This window comes from Uranotaenia lowii, chromosome 2 (genome assembly GCF_029784155.1).
Source record: "Uranotaenia lowii strain MFRU-FL chromosome 2, ASM2978415v1, whole genome shotgun sequence".
NCBI classification, from domain to species: Eukaryota; Metazoa; Arthropoda; class Insecta; order Diptera; family Culicidae; genus Uranotaenia; species Uranotaenia lowii.
The window spans coordinates 181,608,604-181,632,702 of record NC_073692.1 but is presented as its reverse complement, the minus strand read 5'-3'; the positions used below and the strand labels follow the sequence as shown (position 1 = coordinate 181,632,702).

Genomic DNA, 24,099 nt, shown 5'->3' with positions numbered 1-24,099 from the left:
ATGCAAACACTGTTAAAGATTATCGTCCCATTTCATTATTGAATTTTGATTTCAAACTTGTTGGAAGGATTCTTAAACAACGTATGACAGAACTCGTCACTATAGTTCTTTCCAGTAAGCAGAAATGTTCAAATGGAAGCAGGAATATTTTTGAAGCAACTTTGAAAATATTAGATCATATATGCCAACTAAAATCGAACTCCAAAAATTCTCTTCTAGTAGCTCTTGACCTTGACCATGCTTTTGACCGGGTAGAGCATGCTTTTTTAGCTGAAACGATGCAAAAGATGAATTTTAATGGACGATTGATTAGTTTATTGATGACCTTCTACAACAACAGCTACTCGAGAGTATTAATTAATGGAAAATTATCAAATGAAATAAAAATACAACGCTCGATAAGACAAGGGGATCCTATTTCGATGCTTCTTTTTGTCATCTATATTCAACCGTTGCTCGATAAAATAGGCTCAATGCTACCGGGATGCGTTCTAAACGCATATGCTGATGACATATCAATCTTTTTGGAAGACGAAAATCAACTCACGACGTTAGTAAGTATAATGCACGACTTTCAACGGAACTCCGAGGCAATTTTAAATCCTCGAAAAACGGTAGCAACAGCTATTGGAAATGTCACTCTTTCGCAAAACAACAACTGGCTACAAATTGAAACTAAGGTTAAAATTCTCGGCATATACTACTGTCAAAACATCGAGCATATTATCGAAGAAAACTGGCAAAAGACAATACGAAATTTTCAAACGAGGCTTTGGATGAACAATGTTAGAACGTTAAACATAATTCAAAAGAAAATTTTGTTAAATACTTACATATCGTCAAAATTATGGTATTTAGCATCAACAATTCCCCTACCGAACAAGTATGCTGGAAAAATAACAGCGCAAATGGGAAAGTTTATCTGGTTTGGCAGATCTTGGAACAGAGTGGCGTTCGAAACAATGATACTTCCAAAAGAAAGGGGAGGCCTAAATCTTCATTCTCCTGTACTGAAATCGAAATCTCTGTTGGTCAATAGACTGTTGCGAGCTGGATCGGACCTTAAATTCATGTGGAGTTACCTAGAGAACAACGCTAGTCCACCCAATATATCTGCAATTCCTAGAAAATATCTACACATTAGAACTATTATACAGGAATCGGTTTTCTTGCCAGAAAATCTTCGTCGATCTCCATTTTCTTCAGGCATCTATCAGTTATATCTGCAACGATTGAAAGATCCCAAAATTTTAAGAGAAAATCCACAGAGAGAATGGAAAAAGATTTTCAAGAACATTCACTCTAAACGACTAACATCATATCAACGGTCTACATGGTTCTTAGCAGTGCATAACAGGATAGGAAATAATGAGATCTTATTCAGGAGGAATATGAAAGCTGACCCATATTGTGACTTCTGTCCCGGGGCCACTGATGACTTGGAACACTGCTTTTTCGAATGCGGAAATACGAAGTTAATATGGACGTATCAAAAGAGGATATTTGCCAGCGTTGATAGAAGAGCTTTGGATCTACAAAAATCAGAATGGATTTTCCCATCCTTTCAAAGGTTTCGAAGAAACACTAAGAATTTATTTGTTAAACAATTTGCTTTATTATTATGTTATCTAACAGAAACTTCTAAACCAGATCGAAATGTAGATAATTATAAATTTTATATATGTACAATGTAATAAAACCTAGACTATAAAAAAAAATGCCTGATATCGTTATAATGCTTCAAAATGCCTTGTATTTCTGAATCCTTAGCATAATTTTACAACTTCCATCATTCCCTCAAAACTAGAGTGTCCATTTCCCGGCCATTTTCCTTTTCCCCTGAATCTGGAAATCTGGTGGCTCGTTTCCCGGGATCCCGGGAAGTATTCAAAAACATGTAAAATATATGCACTTCGATTCTAAAATATCTTTTCGAACCTTTCGTGCATTCAAGCTCAACATTTGTTCAAAATGTATTCTTCAAAATGTTTTTTTTTTTAAATTATTTTTTATCAAATAAATCAAACTGATTTTAACAATGATAAATTAAAAACAGTCAAACGAACTATGAAATAACCTGAGCAAATCAAATGAAGAATTCATTTAGTAATTATAGGTTAGTAAAAAAATTATCTTTTTATATGTTTAATTAATCCAACCTTTTTTCGTTTTTCTAGTCACTAGACATGTTTGCTCTTCACATGAAAAAAATCGATGTCTTTTTCATTTTTAAGTTTTGAAATTCATCTGGCTAGAGGGAAACAAGTGCATAAATCTTACTTTCGAGAAAACACTATCTGCCTACCTGCTGCGCGAATTTTCTCAGGCTTTTCGAGAGAAATAACTTCATACTTGTCGGGAATTCCAGGAAATGAAACTACGATTCCCTGGAATCGGGGATTCCTGAATTTTTCAAATTTCCATGATTTTTCGACCGGGAAATCCCGGGACGGACACTCTGCTCAAAACCATATTTTTCTTTTAGCCTCATGCCTGTGCGCTAAGATTCATGAAATTAGAATGATTGACTGATTGAAAGAAAAAAAAAAGCAAAATGAAGGTTCTTTAACTTTTTTTTGTGGATAGGGTCTATATGACCCGAAATGTACTTACTCGAAACGATATCTCAAGAACGGTTAAAGCTTGAAACATAAAATTTTCTGACTTTTCCTAAAATGAGGAGTTTTATAATTTCTAAGTTTTAGATTTTCGAATAGGGTTATCAGAGTCATCCAGCAAAAAAGGACAATCAGCCGGTTTGATGTTCAATACATAAATGTTAAGTTGTAGCTAACAAAAAAAATCAAATTTATCATATTCAAAAATGTAGAATTTAGATAGCCACAGTTTTGTTTTTAAACAACGTTACCCTCATCAAATTTTATATTTTAAGCACTCGCACTCATTTTTTGCCTCTATGAAAATTGATCAGTGAAATTTCTAAAATCTTACTAATCTAAAATCCATATTACTCGGTTTTAACTTGGCCTGTCCAGATTTACAAAAAAAGGAAAATGCCCGGTCCGACCCGGTTGCCTGGATATCGAGAAAAAAGTCCCAGGTTTTCCCCGGATTATTCCCAATTTTTACGATATTCCAAATTTCCCATCTAAATATTTTAGCGAAATAAATTCGCATGCTTTTTTTGGGATCGTGTGCTTTGGTAAAAAATATTTTTCGTGTGTTAACTTAAGCTTCTCTCACACCTTTTTGTGGGAAATACCTATATTTTGGTTGGATATAACCCGGTTTTGAGATTAAAATTTAGAACCCTGGATTTGCCCGGCCTGGATACGAACAAAAAATGTCTGCAAAGCTTGCTCAATGAATAACGGGTTAAAAAATGAACAGAATGAATGAAAATTTAAATTCTGAACACCTTGGAAACTTATTCACAGGCTAAATACTTATTTGTTATCAATAATTAAATTAACCTTTACATCCCAATGCAGTTTTTTGTAATAAAATTGTGCGTTTTTAACCCTCATCCGCATTAGAGTGTCATTTTGACAATATTGCAAGTTTGAAGGCTTGTAACTTTTTTCAGAAGCTTCAAAAAACTAAAAATTTCTTCGAGTACCCTAAATGAATTCAAAAGTTCTTTAATATTGCATCTTTACTTTATTTATGGACGAACCCTGGAAGTCTGGACAAAAAAACTCCCTTTTCCGACTTAGAGTGTCATTTTGACAATCCCAAAGTAAAATCTATTTAAGTCGTTTGGATTATTATGAATTTCATATAAAACTTATATCAATAGAAACCTTGTAATGTCAGTAAAATATGTTTAGAACATTATATATAGCTAAAGCTTCTAGTTTTCTCGTTATTCAGCATGAAAGAAAAAAATCCGAAAAAAACATGCCTTAGGAAAACTGCTGTAGTTCATATATTATACGTCCAAAAAAATATTTGCCTTATACATATGAAAGCTGAAGTTAATGTCTACATTATGGAGCCAAAAAATATTTTTTTAAATTTTTTTCAATGAAATGGCCACAAAAAGTTCAAATAAGTGGTCTGAAAAACCTACTTTTCATAAGATTGCTAGTAAAAACTGTTTGAGCGGTGGTAGAGCTTTTGTAAGAATATCAATTCCATTTTTTTTTGTAATTCTGACATTTTGTTGTCTTTAGATTTTTGATGGAACAAAAATTGAATTTACTGAAATTTTTCAAAGTTGAGTACTTTGCGCGATTTTTTCACAAGTTGAAATTTCATCTGTTTTTGTGGTCCACCGTCAAGTTGTACCCGGATTTTCAATGCTTTTACTTTGTTTGGACCAATCAAAAGTATATTCATTGGAAAGCAAATTTAATCTACATTCTAGTGAGGTGCAACAATTCACGCTGTGAGATTTCACAAAAATATGAAAATTATAAACATAAAATAATTCCTGAATTTCTAGAACCACAAGCAGCGCGTCCAGCAAAACGTGTTTGTTTGCTCTCCGGGTAGGTACGGTGGGTGGTGATTTGGTCAGAGAGCGAAGCCGAGAGCCGAAATAATGATTCAAATTCAAATTTAGCTCAAAATAATATCAATACCACATTACACAATAAAGAAAGACATTGATTTCTAACACCATTTCCATTTTCATAATTTAACAGGAACTCAAAAAATAACAAATTGTAGTGATAAAGTGAAACAATCTTTTAAAAACAAATCTCAATGAAAGTTTCAAATCAATGATGTTTTTGGCAAGTCATTGATATATTTTTCAAAAAGATGTTCCTTACTCTGAACTAGAAATTTCAAAATAATTTCTCAGCAGTCTTGTTTTCAAATTTGAAATACATATGTAAATATTTCCAAAACACAGACTTAAAAACAAATCTTAATTCGAATAACGTCCAATAAATAAATGTCAGATCAGGTAAAAAATTAACGATGATTGATTGTTAGGAAAAAGATAAAAAATGATATTACTCATCTTTATTTACATTTCTTTTCTCCATTTTCAACTCAAGCTTTGATGTATTTTGAATATGAAAAAAACAAATTTATCGAGATTGGAAATGTGAATTTTTGATTAGGAAAAAATATTGAAGGTTTAAGTTTAAAAGCACAAAAATTCAGAGTTGAAAAATGTAGACAAACTTATTAAAAATATTTATAAAAATTTAAATAATTTGACTTTCAAATTTGGTGAAATTGGGAAAAACTTTACTTTGAAATTTGGTAAATTCATTTGAAAATTGAAACAAAATATTAAGATGAAAAAAATAAGATGAAAAATGATTTTTTTTTCAATAATCACGTCTTACCGTTAATAAACTTATTTAAGAAATTTAATTGATAATTCAAGGGAAAAGCACTTTGGTGCTCATATTTTAATGATTAATTTGGTAGGTTTTAACGTCCTGATCCCGAATATTTTGTCCAATTTGGACTATCACATTTTGTTTTAAAATGTGTCAGTTTTAAGTGAATTCAATAATTGATAACTGATTGACTATTAAATCAACATTTGAAAAAAAATCTGGTTCTGAATTTGTGAATAATACTTCACTCGATTAAGGAATAATATTTTGACGATGATGATGATGATGCATGGTTTTCAAAAGTAAAACTCGACAGTTTTTTAAAAATTTATATAGATATCATTACAAGTATTCTTGACATTGCTGCATAAATGTAAAAAAAAAATGGTTTGAACTTCTTTAAAAATTCGTTGAATGAGAAAAGTAAACAAATGAAAACTTCTACAACTTTTTTCGCAGAACACTAAACTACTTAAAGTCTTGAAGAAAATTGCTTAATCATTCAAAATTCTTATTTAAAAATGTTTTTTGTTGTTTTCAAGTTTTCTTAAAAAATCCCAGAACTTCCTTAAAAGATTTTAACCTATTTTGAAAAGGTATTTCAAAAACAGCTGATCGCTGTATTCGATGAATCAATTTTAAAGGTAAAATGGTCCGTTTCAAACTTTGTTCTTGTTTAGTTAAAATTCTTGATAAAAACCCATTCTAGAGACGAAATAGGGTTTTTGTATGTCAAGTTAAGAGTTTTAATACAAAAAATTAATTGAATTGCAAATCGAAATTTACAATAAAAAATTAGTTTCATATCGTGAACGTCAAAAGTGTCGTAGGATGAAATGTCTCAAACCGTTCAAGACATTTTCTAATACTACGGTGAAATTTTTACAACGAAAAAATCTTCATGGGGGGGAGGGGGTTAGACCTCTAAACTCCCCCCCCCCCCGTTCGCACGACCTTGATCACCGTTGATTGATTTTTATTACCTTTTGTTTTGAAACTAAAACTCATGTTGCCGATTAAAATGTACTGTTTCGTTATTATTTGTCACGAATTTTTAATAAAGACTACAAAATCACATTCTTACAGATTTCTACTGATAAAACCACAGATTTTTCCAGTAATCTTAGCTTTAGCAACATCTACTGATTAATACTCTACAATGTTTCTTATTCCATTCTTCATTCAATTGACACAACACTGAAGGCATGTGTCATAAAATGAGATTTTTAAATTTTTCAGATGCATTATATTCTGAACTCACGTTCACTAGATGACATGAATTTTTAAGTTCTACCAGTTGTCAGGAACCTAATTTTTGAAGATTCCAATTTTCGGCTACATAAGTATCTGTTCAATTTAACCTTATGTTTATGGATTTTGGAAAGGATTAGCAAAATCTGGGGAATGTCGTTAAAAGCTTGATAACTTTAAGAAAATTTATTTTCTTTTCCTTTGTTATTTTGTTGTCGAAGAAATTATAAACATTCTGCTTATGTTAATATGTTCAAATCTTTCATTTTTACATCAAGCAAAATATTCATTGAGGCTTGAAATGGATTTTAATTTTCTTGACTCGATATTTGCCAACGCATTAAAGTTGATATTAGAGATGTACCGAATAGTGGTATTCGGCGAACGGCCGAATACCGAATATTGACCTTTTCAACTATTCGGCCAAACGAATATTCGGCCGAATATTCGGTCGAATATTTTGTTGAGTTTTTGATAGAAATTAAATAACGACGATTTCATTTGGATTGAATTTCTTCCATATTGCTCCATTTGTTTTTGAATCGATTATTTTTAACCAGATGTAAAATACATGAGATCTTCTTTAAGCAGAGGTGTTTTTTGATTTTCAAAATGTCACCAATAGCTAGAAGGACATCAGATGAATTGTCGGTGCTAGGACGTTTATCATCAAAGATTGAAATCTGGGGCAAAACTTGCCAAAACAGGTGCCAAGCTTAAAAAAGCTTATTTTATTTTGAGTCAGATGAATATTGAATATTAGCTGGATGGCTGCAAAATAGTTGCCAAAAAAAACGATGATCTTCAACTTTAAGCATACCTAAGCATTTTCTACCAAATGTATCCACACGACCGAGTCTGGACGATTTTATGGGAACATTAAAAAAAAAAGAATATCTCAACAGAACCTTGAGGCTTCATTCTCAAATAGACAAGAGGAAAAAGAAAGTAAATTAAATAAAATGAAATGTATTCATTGAATCACAGCACTAGTGTTAAAATCGTATCTAAGGATTAAAGACAAATTGATGTTTCTATTGAAATTTACTCTAACAAATCGTTTTTGGACACTAACTCTAAACTAATTCAAAGCGAAATTTGAGTATTTATTTGATTTGGTAAATAATATGAATAAACCCGAGTAACATGCGAGAAGTATCAAACAATATCTGGCTATCTCGGTCAGATTTGACTTTTTTCGAATTCTTTATTGGATTTATGGACAAGCCTGGATACTTGAAAAAAATCTGGAATAAACGATGATCAAAGCATAAAGTATCTACAGTGAAATATACAAGGATACACCTAAGAACTATTACTGAAACCATAAGTTCTTGTTGATCTTGTAGCCTTTTCAACATTACTTTTGGATATTTTATAAATTATCCATCTTCAGTTGAAAAATTTGACGAGTTTGTTAGTGTATAAAATTTGAGAAACAAGTATTCGGCCTATTTGGCCGAATACTTGGCTTAACTATTCGGTGAGCCGAATATTCAGCCCAACGGTTTTTTGGCGGTATTCGGCGCCGAATATTCGGCCAACCGAATATTCGGTACATCTCTAGTTGATATTCAATCAAACCATGTTTGAAGAGTTCACAATCCAGAAGAGAATTCATGTACATAATGGTTATCAATCAGAAACAGATTTAATAGAAATATCCAAGAGTTAGAGAAGAAAACACTAATGGTTTCGAACCCTTTCCTTCCCATTGTAGCACAGGTGATCCACAACTTCGCACAGCTCGCATTTGAACTGGGTGCTTTGGATCAACACCATTTTCTCACCGAATTTGCAGAAATAAATAAAGAATCATTGTACAAAATTTGAAGAAAATTGATTTTTATGGTTTTTGCTTGGCAGATCAAAAGCTGTACAAAAGTTGATTTTTTTTCAAATTTAAATCAATCAATAATATTTGTTGAATAATTAAATGTTCAAAAATTTAACAAGTTTTCACAATTTTCCACAAATAAAAATATTGACGAATAGAAGATTGCTTGTGTAAGCAAAATCAAATTATGGTTTGCTAGATTTCCACTAAAACATAAATTATCGAATAAGTAAAGTGGATCACAGGTGATACACTGGGAACAAAAAGTACTTTTCATCTTGCTAAGCTTTTTATACATATTTACTCATGAAAAACATTCCGTCAAAATTTTTTTCTTTACAGGATAGGTATTTCATCTACTGAAATAACCACGGGTCCGAAAAAAAATTGACAGTTGTTATTCAGTTTTTTCTGACACGATTTGCCATTTGTCAAGGCAAGCATAAAAATTTCAAAAAAAATCAATAATTTGACTTTTGAGGGATGGATATACCCAAGAAATATTTAACAAAATAGGATCGTTTCTGTTTGTGATCGATTGAGGTGATGCAATTCCACGTATTTTTGCCGTCATTTCTTATTTTTCATTTGCACCCTATGTGTTTTTATCTTCCCAATGGAGCTTATATGATCCACCTCAAAACCCAAATGTATCAACTGGATCATTAAAGTAGGCTAAAATTTTGCATCTTTTGTTCTAGAACCTAAGTTGTAAATCATTTTTTTCAATTTTTTAAATTGAAAAATCTCGTGTCAAAGGAAGGGTTAAGTTGATTTCGTCAACCTAACGTTCATTTATCATTCATATAGGTATGTTGTTTTTGAATTAAAAACTAAAACAATAAATCCTTCATGTGGCTCTTTCAAACTCTGAAATTATGAAAATTTTAAAATTTTGGCTCTCCAAACTCAAAAGGTTGCCAACCACTGACCTAATTGAATGAACATTTGTTTGATTAGATAAAGTTAATTTTTTTTATATGGAAGATATTTTCCAGAACGATAGAATTTTTAAATTTTGAAAATTCAACTAGAGATTTAAAAAAAAAACTCCACATAGCACCGCTCCTATTTTATGTGGGAAAGATTTCCACATTTTTGGACTTTGGACATTTTACAAATGGGGCTGTCTTTTATGCCATTTTTGGAGAACGGTTTCGAAGCACTGTTTTCCTCAAATTTGACTGCAGAGCAAAGAATCTTTCGGATCACGAATTGGAACGATTTCTTAATGGATCTTTATATTCAGTTTTCTCGAAAATTTATTAAAAAACAATTTTTTTAATGTTTGAAAGAAATATTAACATTGACATTGACCAATTTCCTGTTTATTATCAGTTATAAGTATTTAGGAGTTATCAGAAATAAATTCCCAAAACACGGTTAAATCACGGTTTCTGATTATTGATCAAATCATAGAACCAATTTGCTGGTCAAATTCAAGAAATCCAATGGAAACTTTAAAAATAATAAGAAACTTTAATAGTAATATTTAATGAATAAGAAACATGAAAAACAAATCTACAAGTACAATACTAAAGAAAAATTATGATTTTTTTGTTAAAGTTTTTGGTGATAAGAACAACCATTTTTAGAAAAAACCGATGGTTAAAGAAAAAAACCCCTTATTAAATAATTAAAAATTTTGATAAATATTTGCCTAAATGTTTATTTATTTGCACAGTTTGTTATAAAACTCTTATATAACATAAAAAATTTATAGACTAGTAAAAAAAAACAGTTAATTAAAATTTTTAAAAGTGTTCAGCAGAAGATCTGAAATTCATATCAATCTGATTTGTTTTAATATTATTTGAGTTAAATTTTAATTGCTTATTAGCTTCAACGAACCTTTCTAGGATATGAGACATTTTGAAGCAAGCTGTTAGATAATGAGAAAAAGAGCTTTTAAAATTTTTCAAATTCTTTTGCTAAATTAAAAAAAAAGTTTTTGGGGTAAATATGACAATACTAGTAATGACAATTCTTTTCAAAAAGAAGGAGAGCTAGCAACACTGTTGGGGTAAGGCCGCATAAAATTTTGTTCGTGGAATTTTGATAATATTTGTCCGAAAAAAGGGACTTAAAAGTGATTGGATAGGATAAAATAGCCGTGTGTTTAGTTTTTTATTCAATTCAAAAGTTATTAAATACGGTAGCGAAACAATTAAAGTGCATTTTTAAGTCGAAAAGTGGTTGGGCGAAAAAGGGGCAGGTGCTATGCCTTCCGAATGAGCGGAATTTCGCTTGAGAGAGGGCCCATTACTAGGAGATGACTAGTGGCGATAAATGAAATACATTTATCTAAAGCTAATTTGTATATTTATTTATCTTTTTTACAAATAATGCCATTTTGCTATTTTCTGATCTGTAAAATTAAAAAATTTCAACTTTTATTCGTCTTTTACAATACATGGAATCTTTCGCAAGAAATATTTCAAGTTTAATAATAATATTTCATTCAAACTTGTGTACAAGCTACAAAAAAAAGCTTAACCTGAACTTAAACAAAACTTTTTGCATAATGCTTTGATAAAAAACAGCTTTCTCATTTAGTTGATTTCTTTGCTTTGATAACAATAAGCATTTTAATGTATTTTTAAATAATGAAAGAAAAACAGGTTGGTGATACATAAGTTTTGCGGGAGGCATGGCTGAACTTCTTGATTGAATTTGGAATGTAATGTATGTGGATGAATGTTTTTGAAGACGATAGTCTAAATAACGCAAGTTGAGTGTTTGACAAGCTTTTATAGATATACATCGAATTGTGTACATAAGGATAAAAAGTAAATGGAAAATTTAGCTTACTGACCCTATTCAACAAAAAAAAAAGAAAACAAAAAGATTAATATTAGATAACATTATGTTTTAGCTTTCTCATAGTTCATAGTTAGTCAACTATAGATACGTGCATGCACAGATCAGGAAAAAAATTAGAAATTCGTCCCAAGAAAGAATATTAAATTGAGATTGATATGTGAAAATTGTTATGGTGAAGGGATAAGTAAAAAGAATGCTCAAGTATTATAAATTTGCATTGACAGCTAAAGATATTGTAGAAGAGGCTGGTATTAGCCCTTCATTAGATGATGTTCAGTGCTATGAGTTTAGTAATAATAATTTAATGATGAAGCGGATATTGTGTATGAAAAACTCAAACTAAATGAATATATAAATTATACAGAATTTTAGAAGATATTAAACAAAGTATTAAATTTCGTTCCATTGTCCCATTTAATAAAAAAATTTAGTAGTCAACAACTTATTAAAAATTGTTGGAAAAAAATTTTATCTTAATGCTTTCCAATCTCACAAAACCAATATGAGATTATCTTTCTAAATTGCACTTTATTAAAACGAAATATAAAAAAAAGCAAAAATGGATTGGCTGAGCATTGCCTGTGTCTAGTAGATGTGTTAAAAAAAAAGATTACTCAAGAATCAAATTACTGACCTTAAATTAAAACAGACTGGGGAGAGTTTTCAATTTTAATTTTTTCTCTGTTTAAACCTTTTCTTGTTAATTTTTTAATTGGACTTAACAGTTTTAAAGCAATAATTCTCACCCTGAAGAAATTTCATCTATCATATAAAATTCTCTTGTAACGGTGTTTGTAGTACTACTCCTCCGAAATGACCCAAACGATTCGAATGAAATTATTTTTAGAATATTCTGTAGCCATGCGAATCGGTTTATATCGAATAAAAACAACACAAAGTCGCATCAATCGTCCGTAATTATTAAATTTGTAGTTTTTTAAATGAAATGAAAGTCATGGCTTCCATTTTTTCGAGATTTTTTTTTTCCTTTGGGCGTCGCTAGCAAACGTCGTTGCAAGATAATAGTAACCAAAGCATACTGTTCATTGATCGCTGGAAAAATTTAAAAATTAGGCGCCTATTTCTCAATCAAGTACCTATATTTCTTATGCACGTGGGGGCGATATGCATCCTAGATGTGTTTTTTTTCTTGCTTATTTGTACACAGCACATGGTAATATATAACGCCTAGATGTGACACGGATTGATATTTTATCGATCGAATCGAAACCATATAAACGATTTAAAATATTAAAACCATTTTTTTTTCTTTTTTTTTTTTTTGGGATTTTAAACCCATTGGTTTATTCATCCCCAATTAAAACCATTTTTAATTCGTTTTAATTTAAGTAGTAAATTGTTGTCCAAAAAATATAAATTTGGTAAAGATAAATATGAAATAATGTTATGACACTTTGCGGACGTTTGAAAATAAGAAATTGGGAAGCTTTACATTCAATTTCGTATAATCCAATACGCCTAGAACGCTAGACACATTAACTGAACAAGAATCTATTCAATTCTATTTTTTGTATTTATAGAGGATTTTAATCAACTTGGTCATTCGTCCTCTCAACAAGAGTCTGTTCTTTGAAATAGATTAGATAGGATTGAAGTATTAAAAGGACGAATGAACTATTTGATTTTTTGCTAACGTAAATTGAAGTTATCAACTTTTTAATGACAAAAAGTGAGGATATGCATTTTCTGGAAGAATTTTCAAATAAGAAAGTAGACTAGAGCAAGTGCAAACTATCAACTTTTACAAAAAATGTATACATTATTTCTTCATCTAAATCATTGCTTGGCCCAATAAAAATTTGATTACAAAATCTTAACTCTTTTTTTAAAATCATTCACCAAAAAACTGTTTACACGTTTACTGTTTGTTTACACACAATTCAAGTACAAACTTAACATAAAAAGTCTGTTTTTGTTTTACATATTTTGGCTATATAGAAGAGACTTTTGATTCACTTTTTTGTGAAAAGTTTTTTTGTGATTGATATTCCAGGGGCAGCAGATTTTTATGATGAACTTTTAATATGACCTGAAAGTATTTAAAATAATATTAATTCCTGTAATTTCTTAGGTGGAATAAGTGAAAACGCGCCATTTAGCTATAAAACATCTACAATTTAAGAATTTTATCTCCAGAATGGCCAAAAAGGATAACCCGAGTGTTGAATCTGAAGCGGATATTCAAAATTATTATAAAGGTCTTTGTAAATCAAGGTCTTTTGGTTGAACAGCATTCAGTGAAATTGAAGTACCTAGCATTAATTTATTCCGGAGAAAAACTTAGGATATAGCAATGAAAGTTGATAAAACAGACAAACAAGAACAAGTATTAAATTAATTTTAAAGTCTTTTCACTGACGCATCTGAAAAAGACCTATGTGTTTTCACTTGCCCCAATAAATGGGACAAATGTATACTTCGATATTTCTTTTTGTCAACATAACTAACTTTTTTTTTTTTTTGAAAAATACCCTTTTTCATGGAATATGAAAGTTGAAATATGATGATATTCTTTAGAATCTAACCGGTGTTTCATTTTTGAAAATTAAGATTTACAGTAAAAAAGACACATAATTTTTTTAAGGTTATGTTTATATGATAATTTCTAGAAATCAAAATGAACCATGAATCCATCGAAACCTGAACAGATTATTTCTTTTCAATCTATTAAATTTAAAAAAAATCTGCTTTTCAATTGAATGTAGTAAAATCTTTAAAAAAAACGTAATCCTAAATGAATTCGCAGATCACAACCAACAATGTTCAGGAAATTTTGAAATCAGAACTGCTTCAATTAAAATCTTTAAAATAAGGGGTGAATATATCTAAACATATGTTTTCCTTTTTTCAAAACCAATTTTTTCTTTGTTCAAAGTTCAAAGGAATTAAAAGGAATTAAGTTGCATTTTTTGCTTGAATAAAAAAAAGGAATTTGCAATACGCAGATTTAATGCCATGACAAGTGCTGTTTGGGAACACTTTAAGTTGAAATGAGTACAGTCTATAACTTAAGTATCAGGCGAATCTTTTTGGAAATGATTTTGGTGAAAATATGGATTTTAATTCAAACTGCTTCGAAGGATGAGGATGGTGAATAAAAAGCTGTTTGAAAGAGGTTAGTAAAATTTTTTTTCTTATTTTTTTTATTTCTTCAGCTCTAAAAAAATACACCAGCCAAAGCTAATTGGGAGCTGAAATCACTGCGTTAGGCAAAATATTCGGCAAATACTCCAAAAATTGTCCCAATATTAAAAACAACCCGAGCAGACTTTGATGCCCAAATCGATGGCTTAGTGAGACCAAAATAAGGTATATACAGCAAACTGATAGCTTATTTTGATATTGGTTTTTCAACTATAGCAAAATAAGGCATTAATAAGGTGTGAAGATAAAAAATTTGATAGCAAAATTATACCAAAATGAGCTTATATGAGCAAAATGATAGCATCATTTGGTTTCCATTTGTTACTGATAGCAAAACTAAGCATCACGGAGGCATCTGATTTTAAAAGAAAACTGAGAGCAACATATGGTACCAAGAGAAAAACGATACCATAATATGGTGTTCACTCTCTAACGATTGCAAAACTATCCATACACTGAACCTCAAAAATACCCAAACGTGAGAACTTTCTCCGCCAACCCGAATGAAATTCCCTCCCTACAGGTTTGGCTATTGGTGGCTTAGCCCAAAGTTAAGCTCCTAAAGGAGAACTCATCCCCCAAACTCTGATACCGCAATAAAAAGGAAATCAAAACAAAAATATTTACTGCAGGTGCGAGAATCACACCCATATCTGCAATGGCACTGCGATTACCATCTCAGGATGCTAACCGCTCGACCACCGAGGAATTGTTGAGAGAGGCAGCTACATCATCGTATATGCGAAACTTTCTGCGAATGAAGCGGGAATAAAAGTTATCCCCCAAAAAAAACAGTTCTTCGCTTTGAACTTACCCCCCAAACCTAAACCTGCCATGATAGAGGTAATAGAATCAGACTCGAGACTTTCAACAAAACCCCCCAAAAAAACAGTTCTCCGCTTGAAGGACAAGTTTGGCTTATTTTGAAGCTGTGATTTTTTCACAAACTTGAGTTGTCAATATCGAACTCAGGTTTGGCGGGTGGCAGTTCTCAAGTTTGGGTATTTTTGATTTTCAGTGTAAATGAGGTTTCAATACCAAACTGAGACTGACATAAGGCACAGTATGGCGATTCTATCAATTTAAAAACGCCTTTGTGTAGACAATAAATTGATATAGAAAAATTATGGCACGTTCAAATCAGTATGTTGTATATCCTAAGGCGTATAAAACATGATAGTAGGTCTGCTAAGCTCGATTTGCCTACAAAGTAGTATGCGTTTTGTTTTCCTTGTCATAAACTTAAAAACCATACTAATGAAATACTTATAAACGATAAACATACCTTTTATCAAGATTTCAGTATTTCCGTGAATGTTATAAGAGAAGTTTTTTTGGGGCCAACAATCAAATTTCTTTATTGAAGAATTCCCATAGACATCCTTGATCTATTCGCAGGTTCTTCGCTTGACGGTCACAGCACCTGCAAGTTTACTTTATTCGAAATCTAGGTATATGAAATTGTATGAAAATGAATCACTTAATTTTTTGTTTTTTTGCTTACCTCAAATTTAATGTGAAAATATTATTTTTCGGTTTCGTTGTTTTAGCTTTTCTATTTTTTATAGCGCACGGCACCCTTCCAATTTCAAATCAAAATCTATTTTTTTCATCTCTTTTTCTGAGAATTTATTTTGACACTTGAAATTAGTGGTACTAGATTTGGTTTGGGTGCTACACGCTCACTATTTCAAATGCAGAATTAGGGTCTAAATTGAAAGAATAGTTCAGTGGTGCTCATTTAATTTGAGTTCGAATAGGTATTCTGAAAATTAAATCAAATGTATGCGAAACTATGCAGTATAAAAATATTAGAAATTTTTTAAGAATAGAATAATGACACCAAAATGATAGCATCATTAGATGATTTTACAAAAGCTACAAACCAAAATTAAAAACCTTTATATTTAAAACATTTTTATAAAATGGATTTGGATTATGCATGTGAGAGACAAATTTGGTTTGCCTCATCAAAAATATGATAATGTATGAGGCGCTTAGTAATTAACGTAATTGTAGGTGATCTCAGCAAACATTATCTTTTGAAATATGAGGAGGCGTTTGAAATGTTTCTAATTTAAACGTTGAAATTGTTAAATTTAAGGTGTTGATCTTGGCAATCACTATAGAGCAAATAAAAAAAAAAGGATTTTTTAAATTTATGTTTGATTTAGGTGTGAGCATTCTAAAACTGTTAAATTTAGAGATTTTAAGCTATTAATTTAGGTGAAAAGCGAAATATAAGAAATCTCGTATTTACTTAGACCATTGTGAGTTCATATTTTTTAAATTTTATCTTCCATGTCAAATTAAATTTTAAAACAACTCCAATTGATTTGGATTTTTCTAAAGCTTATCAAATTCATGTGTTCTCCTTAGAACTGCAAGAAGGTATTTCGATTGATCCATTTGTGTATAGGAAACAACAATTTTTGTCGAAATAAGTTTGCGTTTCTACGTTTCCTTGTAGAGTCATAATAAAGCAGCACATAATTGTGAGTATTTTTTCTTGTTTGATTGAAAGCTACATTTTTTATATTTGGATATTTAATGATAATTAGAAAACCAATGGCTTGAATTATCGAAAGTATTTTATTAACATTTCACAAATGACGATGTCTTCATGATCGTATTTGTATACATTCATTTACTATGGATACATTTTGCAATTTAAAGAATCATAAATATCAAAGACAAAAGTTTATTTCATATAAAATTTAATTATTTGATTGTTTAACGGTGTATTGTGGTGGGTATATAGTATCAGTTACAGAGCCATGACAGGTTTGTTTTGATACCATGTTGCGTGTTTTGAATACGTGTTTACATTTCTCGTAGCGACGAATTCTTTTTTTTATATCCGATCATGTTGTTAAAAGTTGCCCAGGATAAATCTAAGCCCTAAGGCAGGAAAGCATCGCCAATACCAACTTTCCGGATGTGCCAGTTCCGGGTCTTATCTGAATCCATACGAAACTGTTTTAAAGTCGCGCCTTTAATTCTTTTGCATAAAAGAATTAAAATGTATTTCACAAAGCTCTTACATTCCATTTTGTTATTCAATTTTCATTTAAAAAACGTAGAATATTGATTGCATGCATTGCAATCGAAGACATTTTTTAAAGTCAGCTTTTTTATATATCACACGATAATTCTTAGTTACGCCGTTTTTAACTACTAAGCTAGAACTTGAAAACAAAAACAAACACTCGCGGATGAAAACAGTTTAGCTCCGTTGTTTCATTAAGGTTCGTCTCGGACAACATTGAAACAGAATTTAAAATCTTCAAAGGATTGTGTAGTACGTTTTTCCATGTCCGGAGTACGAAAACCTTCAACGGCCAAAACGGTGAGTTTAACAGCAGCAGAATCTTAAGTGTATTTTCATAACTTACAATTGTTTTTTTTTTTGGTTTTCAGATGACTGAAAGGGAGAAGCTGCATCAAAATGAATTCCAATTGGAACGATTCAAGTGCTGTGTTCAGTTGCTGCAGAGAAATTACCGGGAAAAACTGGATCGGAAGTATTCTTGGTCATTACCAATGTAAGTATCAATTCTGCAAAAAAAAAACAGTTCTGCCAGAATGATGTGCCACAATCATCGGGAGCAGATTATTTAATTGGCTTTGTTAATGCTTGTTCAAATTTACTTACAGACGGCTGTCGATAGGTTCCAGAATACCAACACGGTAATCCAGATACGACTTTAGTTAAAGACTATAAAGTTTAATGGAACGAACTACATTAACTTCACTAAAAGCGAACCAAAATTTTGAAGAAATCTGAAGGATTATGATCTGTTTGACGATTGTCCGGTTTGATTTTAGGAAGAAGCCCACTGGCTCCACAGGTAAGATTTGATTGAAGCTGTGTAAGGTTTTACAAACGCTGCATAATTTAAGGCGATTTTTAAAGCGACAAATATTTATCTCGTTTAAGTATACAATATATACCTATATAGATTCAGCCCTAAAAAAAACCTTTGCTTTGCATACATTCAGGCGTTTAATTCTCTGCCAACATATTTTAAATTTTTTGCCAGGAATTTACCACTAGGTGGCATCCTGACCTAACTTATTTTACATAAATTTCTCTGTGTAACACCTCTCAAGCATACGTTTACGGCACAATTATAGCGAAATTTGCTATCACGCCTTGGGACTGAAATTTACTTTGATATTGCTCGACATAAAGTTGTACACTGCAAAAATGAAAACAAAATTTCCGTGCTTATATAGCTACGCGAAGCTAAATTTTGCCTAAACTGAGACCTCCATTACAGCTTATTTTTTGAAAGATTCGAGAGCAAAACAATGTCAAATTTTGCTTTCATTGAAAAATATGTTATGCCTTATATTGACATCATTGTGCTCTCCAAGCTCTCAAAAAACGAGGTGTAGTTATGGTCTCAGTTTTAGCAAAATTTGGTATCACTTTGCTAACCAAGTATGAAAATTTGTGCTCTCATTTTTGCTGTGTACCACCTTATGTCAAGCAAAATGAGAGCAGATTTTCCTCTCAGGGCGTGATAGCAAAATTTGCTATTATTTTGCCATAAAAGTCTGCTCGGGAATATAACAAAACGGAATAAATTTACTGAATGGAATACAGCAAATGAAACGCACATATTATCAACATACAGTTATTTATTGAACAAGTTACAAAAATTGGATTTGAAAAGACCCGTTTAGTTTGAATTCGTGGTTTAATTTTGATAGAATTAAGCGGGACGATTCAAGTAAAGGGAAAGAAGGGAAATGTAAAGAAAACTAGGAAAAATAGAAAATGGACGCCAAATTGAACATGGTAAGACGAAGTTTACCGGGTCTGCTAGTATCATATATATTTATTAAAACCATTTTTAAAATACTTACATATCTGCTAGTATGCACAATTTAATTAGAATTATATTAGATCTTAACTCACAAAAATTAGTCTTCAAAACTCTTTGCTTGAAGATGTATCAAGATAACGAAAAAGGCTGAGTTTTTTTTATCGTTTTAGCTAAATTTTCCAAATTTCAATACTTGCAAAATAATAAACTGCATCCATCGAGAAGTTATAAGTCAAAAAAAGAACTCAAGAACTAAAAAACACAAAAAAAAGGTTTAAGTAAGAAATTATAGGGACATAGAAAAATAGGACCAGAAATATCTCATCACACTTGTCAAAAGTGTTTCCATTTCATATCCCTACACCCAAATCTCCAACCAAAAGTTTTTTTGCTAGGATGCAGAGGTAACCTCGGTCCTAAAGCACAAATTCGTTCTTTTATCCTTTTCTTTCATTCCCAATTGACTACTAGGACGTGGCCGGCGCCGTTATTGATGTTCAAATAGAGAGCATGAGTTTTGTACACTGAGAATGAGCTCCTAATCCCAAGAGCTATTCTTTTGACCTCTGTACAAAATTGATGGCCTCTGTCAATCACGGAGTAGCAACCATTGCAATTGGCGATGTGGAATTGGTTCTACTGAACCACACCTGCGATCATGGAATTCGAAATGTTTGAAATGCAATACTAATGTGATCCTTATATCACAATCTGATAATAATGAATCTAAAACAAATATACCTTATGCGTAACAAAGAAAATTCGATTGAAAAATTAGTGGCGAAGCATTTCGGGTTCAATGGTTGAAAGTGGATGTGAGTAGTCAATCAAGCTAAGCTAAGCTAAGCCAAATATGACAGTAATAAGTAATTTTCAGAGAAATTATGATAATTGAACAACTTTAGTGAGATTCCGAGCCTAAAATGTGGAAAACATACTTTTTGCCAGGTTTTTTGGGAATCGGACAATGATTGGCAACCTTGCCTGCCAGCGACGGTTGAAAAATCATCTAATATCTATGATGATGAGCATTTAGAAGAACAAGTAACACAAAATAAATTTGAAACTGAAATTTATTTCTTGAAGAATTTTTCCTAACAGCATACCATAAACGATTTTTTAAAATCAAAATTTTGAGTTTTACAGTAGAGAATATCAGATAAGTAAACTGTTCAGTACTTCATCATTAATTTAAGAAACAAAAAAACGTGATTTAATGTCGTGTTGATTTTTTACTAAAAAAAATATTAAATATGTAGCTGAAATTGATCTGATGCTAAATATTTTTGGTAGATTTCAAATTATCCAAATTTTTGAAGAAAACATTTCAACTGAAACGAATTATTTTATGGTGTCCTGGGAAGATGCAACTCCACTATTACCTACTGATTATCTAGGCTAATAAAATAAGCTCCACTGCACTGAATTCAGTTTCCATTCGACCCAACTTCAACTAACTAACGTTTGTGTTGTTTTGTTTTTCTCATCGTAGGTACAGAGACGTAGGGGTCGCAAAACAGCCAGAAGCCTCACGAGTCACGAAGACTGAACGGCCCAATAAAAAGTGATAATGCAGATCTTCGTGCAGATTCCGTCGTTGCAGATATGCGGATAATCTGATTATACACTTCGGGCCAGCTTGCTGAGCCAGTAGGCAGTATCTCTAGAGCCTCCTTCCTTCAAATTGCTCTACAACAGAATGATGATGCTTTCCTCGATCGGCGGCGGCTTCAAGTGGCGTTGTTGTTGTTTTTCCCGAGAGTCAACTTTAAATTCAACATTCCGAGCAGAATCGAATCAAACCGGAACCGGAAACGGATCGGCTTCGTGGTGGGGCTAATGTGTGGGGTGGGGTTTGCTGTTTCCAGATGGTGCCTCTGCCTTTCTTTCGATGACGGTGCGGCTGGCTTTCTGTACAAGTAGCAGAAGAATGAGAAAAACCAACACCGGAAGAGTAATGAAAAAGTAATTGATGTGCCATCGTTTGGCTGAGGCCACTCCAGTGTAAATTCAAAAGGCAAGCGTTCCGGTGAAAAGTGACGAATTAAGCTGAAATAAAGTTGCGTTGTGTGAGTGTTTTGGGTTGAAAATGCGAATGAAGTATGGAAAATTGTTAATCGTTTTTATGATTTGCTTCAATTTGGTAGTATTTTATTACTCGTGGAGGTATATTTTGGCTAATACCAGCTTTTTGGGGGATAGTTTTGGTGCTAGCGATCAAGGTGATTTCGATGAGCAGCATGGGTACAGTTTAGGGGAACGAGGGTTAAGTTCAGAGGCCATGAGGCTAAGTGTTTTACGAGACCGTGGAAGACCCACGAGACAAACAAAATTGAGCAGAATCCAGGAACGCATCGAAAACACCAACAAGTTCCTAAGAAAAAGCATAACAGTGATATTTCGTGATTTCTACGATTTCGATAACGACCTGATGCAGTCAATTGCAAGTGTTACCAATCTCATTCCCAACATCCAAGTGTTTGTGATATCGCCGGAGATTCCGTACCCTCCATTGGATGTTTTCCTCAGCACGAGCCAGACATCAAATCAAACCAGCTGGTTCGAGAAGGATAGCAACGTGAGATTTTTCAGCCTCAGCTACGATGTTACGAAATCTCTGCAGGACACGCTTCCCATCCTCCAGATCAAAACCAAATACACGCTTTTCCTGCCGGATAGTGTCCGACTGAATGGCCGAGCACTTCTCACCAGGATCCTGAAGGAAATCACCTCCCCCTCTCAGAACGATCTGCTTCTGCATCAGCACCAAAATCTGCTGCTGAAACAGAACAACCAGGCTCCGCTTCCAAATCTTCCCCCCATAGACCCCAACGCCGAACCCCAGCGCAAAATCCTGGCCATTCCGTTTGCATCGAATCAGAAATCCATTGCCAATTGCTGTCATCTGCAGCTGGATCTACCGAACTGGACCCTGGAGTACGTGACTGGCAATGAAACAGACAACTGCGACATGGTAATTAAATTAATTATTCACGGCTGCTGCGGAGCGAATCCATACTATGCTTGCTGTTTCTAGTTATGGTTATTGTTTTTACCATCAAACAACACTGGAAGCGGGAGACGAGAAAGCCAGTAGCAAGTAGCTGCAAAATGGCAATAACAATTATGTGCAGGTCAAATCTAAGATTGGAAATTATCGTAGCAGTAAGTCTGCGTTCTATTGATGTGAGAAAAATTTCATTATGATTTTTATTACGATAACGAGCAACCAGCTCAAAGCTGTAAAGTTTATAGTCAGAACTGCACAGAAAATAAGCTCCATAAAAAATGATGTTATCACAATTTTATTACTTGAGTTCACTGTTCACTGAGTTCACTGAAGACCGATTGCAGATTATCTGAGATTGCATTTTTAGCTAAGATTGAGCACTCTAAGGTAAAATTTGAAAACTAACGTTATAGCTTGCTGAATAACCCTCAATGCATCATCCACTCTCTGGAGCCGCTCTCCAAAGTATGTTTTTAACATCGCAAAATTAGGATTTCTTTCATGAATTCTGGAAAGTTTGGCCAATGTGATGATCAGGGTTGGTCGGCTCTTCTCAAACAACAAAGAGACGGGAGAAAACAACACTGTTTTCAGTTCGGCTTCCGAGTGTAATCCTCTTTCGCTGATCGTGCTCCACTCGTTACCCGAGTTTACACGAGCTGTAAGTGACTCGGTCGGTAAGTGTGAGAGCATTCGCATCTGAGTGGGAGAAAGAGAATCCTAATTAAAGAGCGCCCTGTTTTTCAGTCATACACCTCAGAGTAAATGAAAAAAAATATTATTTAGACTCCCACCACGCAACGTAGAAAAAATAACAACAATTTCTCCCCCGCTACCATGCCCACTGCTGTTTGCTTTTTTGTATACTTTTTTCTTGCAAAAGGTAGCGTTCGAAGAAGAGGTGCCAAGTGGTTTCGTCAAAAAATCAGGACACCACGAAGAACAAAAACTAGGATTTTTCAGTACACCAGTAGATTGGTGGAAATGAAATGCAGCTTTTCTAAGATTGCATAAATTAAGGCGAAATAGCGGTGCAGTATACGCCTTAATTTATGCAACAGAAGAGATAATAAGTTAGGTGGCTTGTAGTTTATACCGAAAAACACCGGTCAAATATCATCTGAACCGAAGATTACCATTGGTTTAAGAGGTAAAACTGTTTTTATTACAAAATCAATTGCAATTAAGATCAGGACGACTTCTAGAAGATCAGGACACCTCTGGGATCTTTGATTCAGAGAGCAGCATCTTTTCTCGTGAACGTACCAAGAATAAACTGAGTTAGCTCTCAGATTTCTCCTCAACACAATGCGCAACAGATTTTTCCGGAGAAGGGAATTCTCTTCATCAGCGGATGTTAATGCTCTCACTCACTCCTATGTGTTGACAATCTCACTCTTGATTTCAGTGCGATTTATCTCTCCCCGCACAGATTGGGGGAGCAGACGAAAAAAAATTGCACTCTTTTTCACTGAACAAGCCGATCTGAGGAGTTTTGCCATCCATGGTGATGATCAACAATTATAAAATTCAAATTCATACTTTGCAATTGTTATTTTCATCGATGTTTTTTTGCGAGCTAAGGAGTTAAAGAATAAACCAGTTGACTAGACGTTCAGAGCTAGTTTCGCTTTGCACTTAATTAAAAATTTAAATAATATGTTAAGAACTTGTTACTGCTTGAGCTATTAAGCCTAAGCCCTCGAGTCTCTGGTTGTTCCTCAGGAGACTCAGTGACCTTCTGTTGATTGGCTGAGCTCGAGCGTGCGGCAACGGCCAAATACGCTCCAGCTCTCCGCCTATATTTTAATTTTTACTGTAGATTTTTTAGATCAGTCTGAGTAGTTGCCTAAATTATATATAGGAGTGGATACAGTGAGGGTTTTTAGTGTAAAGTGTTTAAATTTAAATATT

General features: G+C 32.7%; 1 protein-coding gene across 5 annotated transcripts in view; it reads left to right on the top strand.

The window, feature by feature from the left end:
- Nucleotides 1-24,099, top strand: part of LOC129749874 (ribitol 5-phosphate transferase FKRP) — a 98,335-nt gene that overhangs the window by 21,438 nt on the left and 52,798 nt on the right. For 4 of the 5 annotated variants that reach the window (XM_055744980.1, XM_055744977.1, XM_055744978.1 and 1 more), the window contains exon 2: nucleotides 20,668-22,149. In XM_055744980.1, the coding sequence (XP_055600955.1) occupies nucleotides 21,265-22,149 (885 nt within the window). In that variant the 5' untranslated portion in view covers nucleotides 20,668-21,264. Of the gene's footprint in view, nucleotides 1-20,667; nucleotides 22,150-24,099 lie in introns of those variants that run through there. The other variant, XM_055744982.1, reaches the window with a different exon arrangement.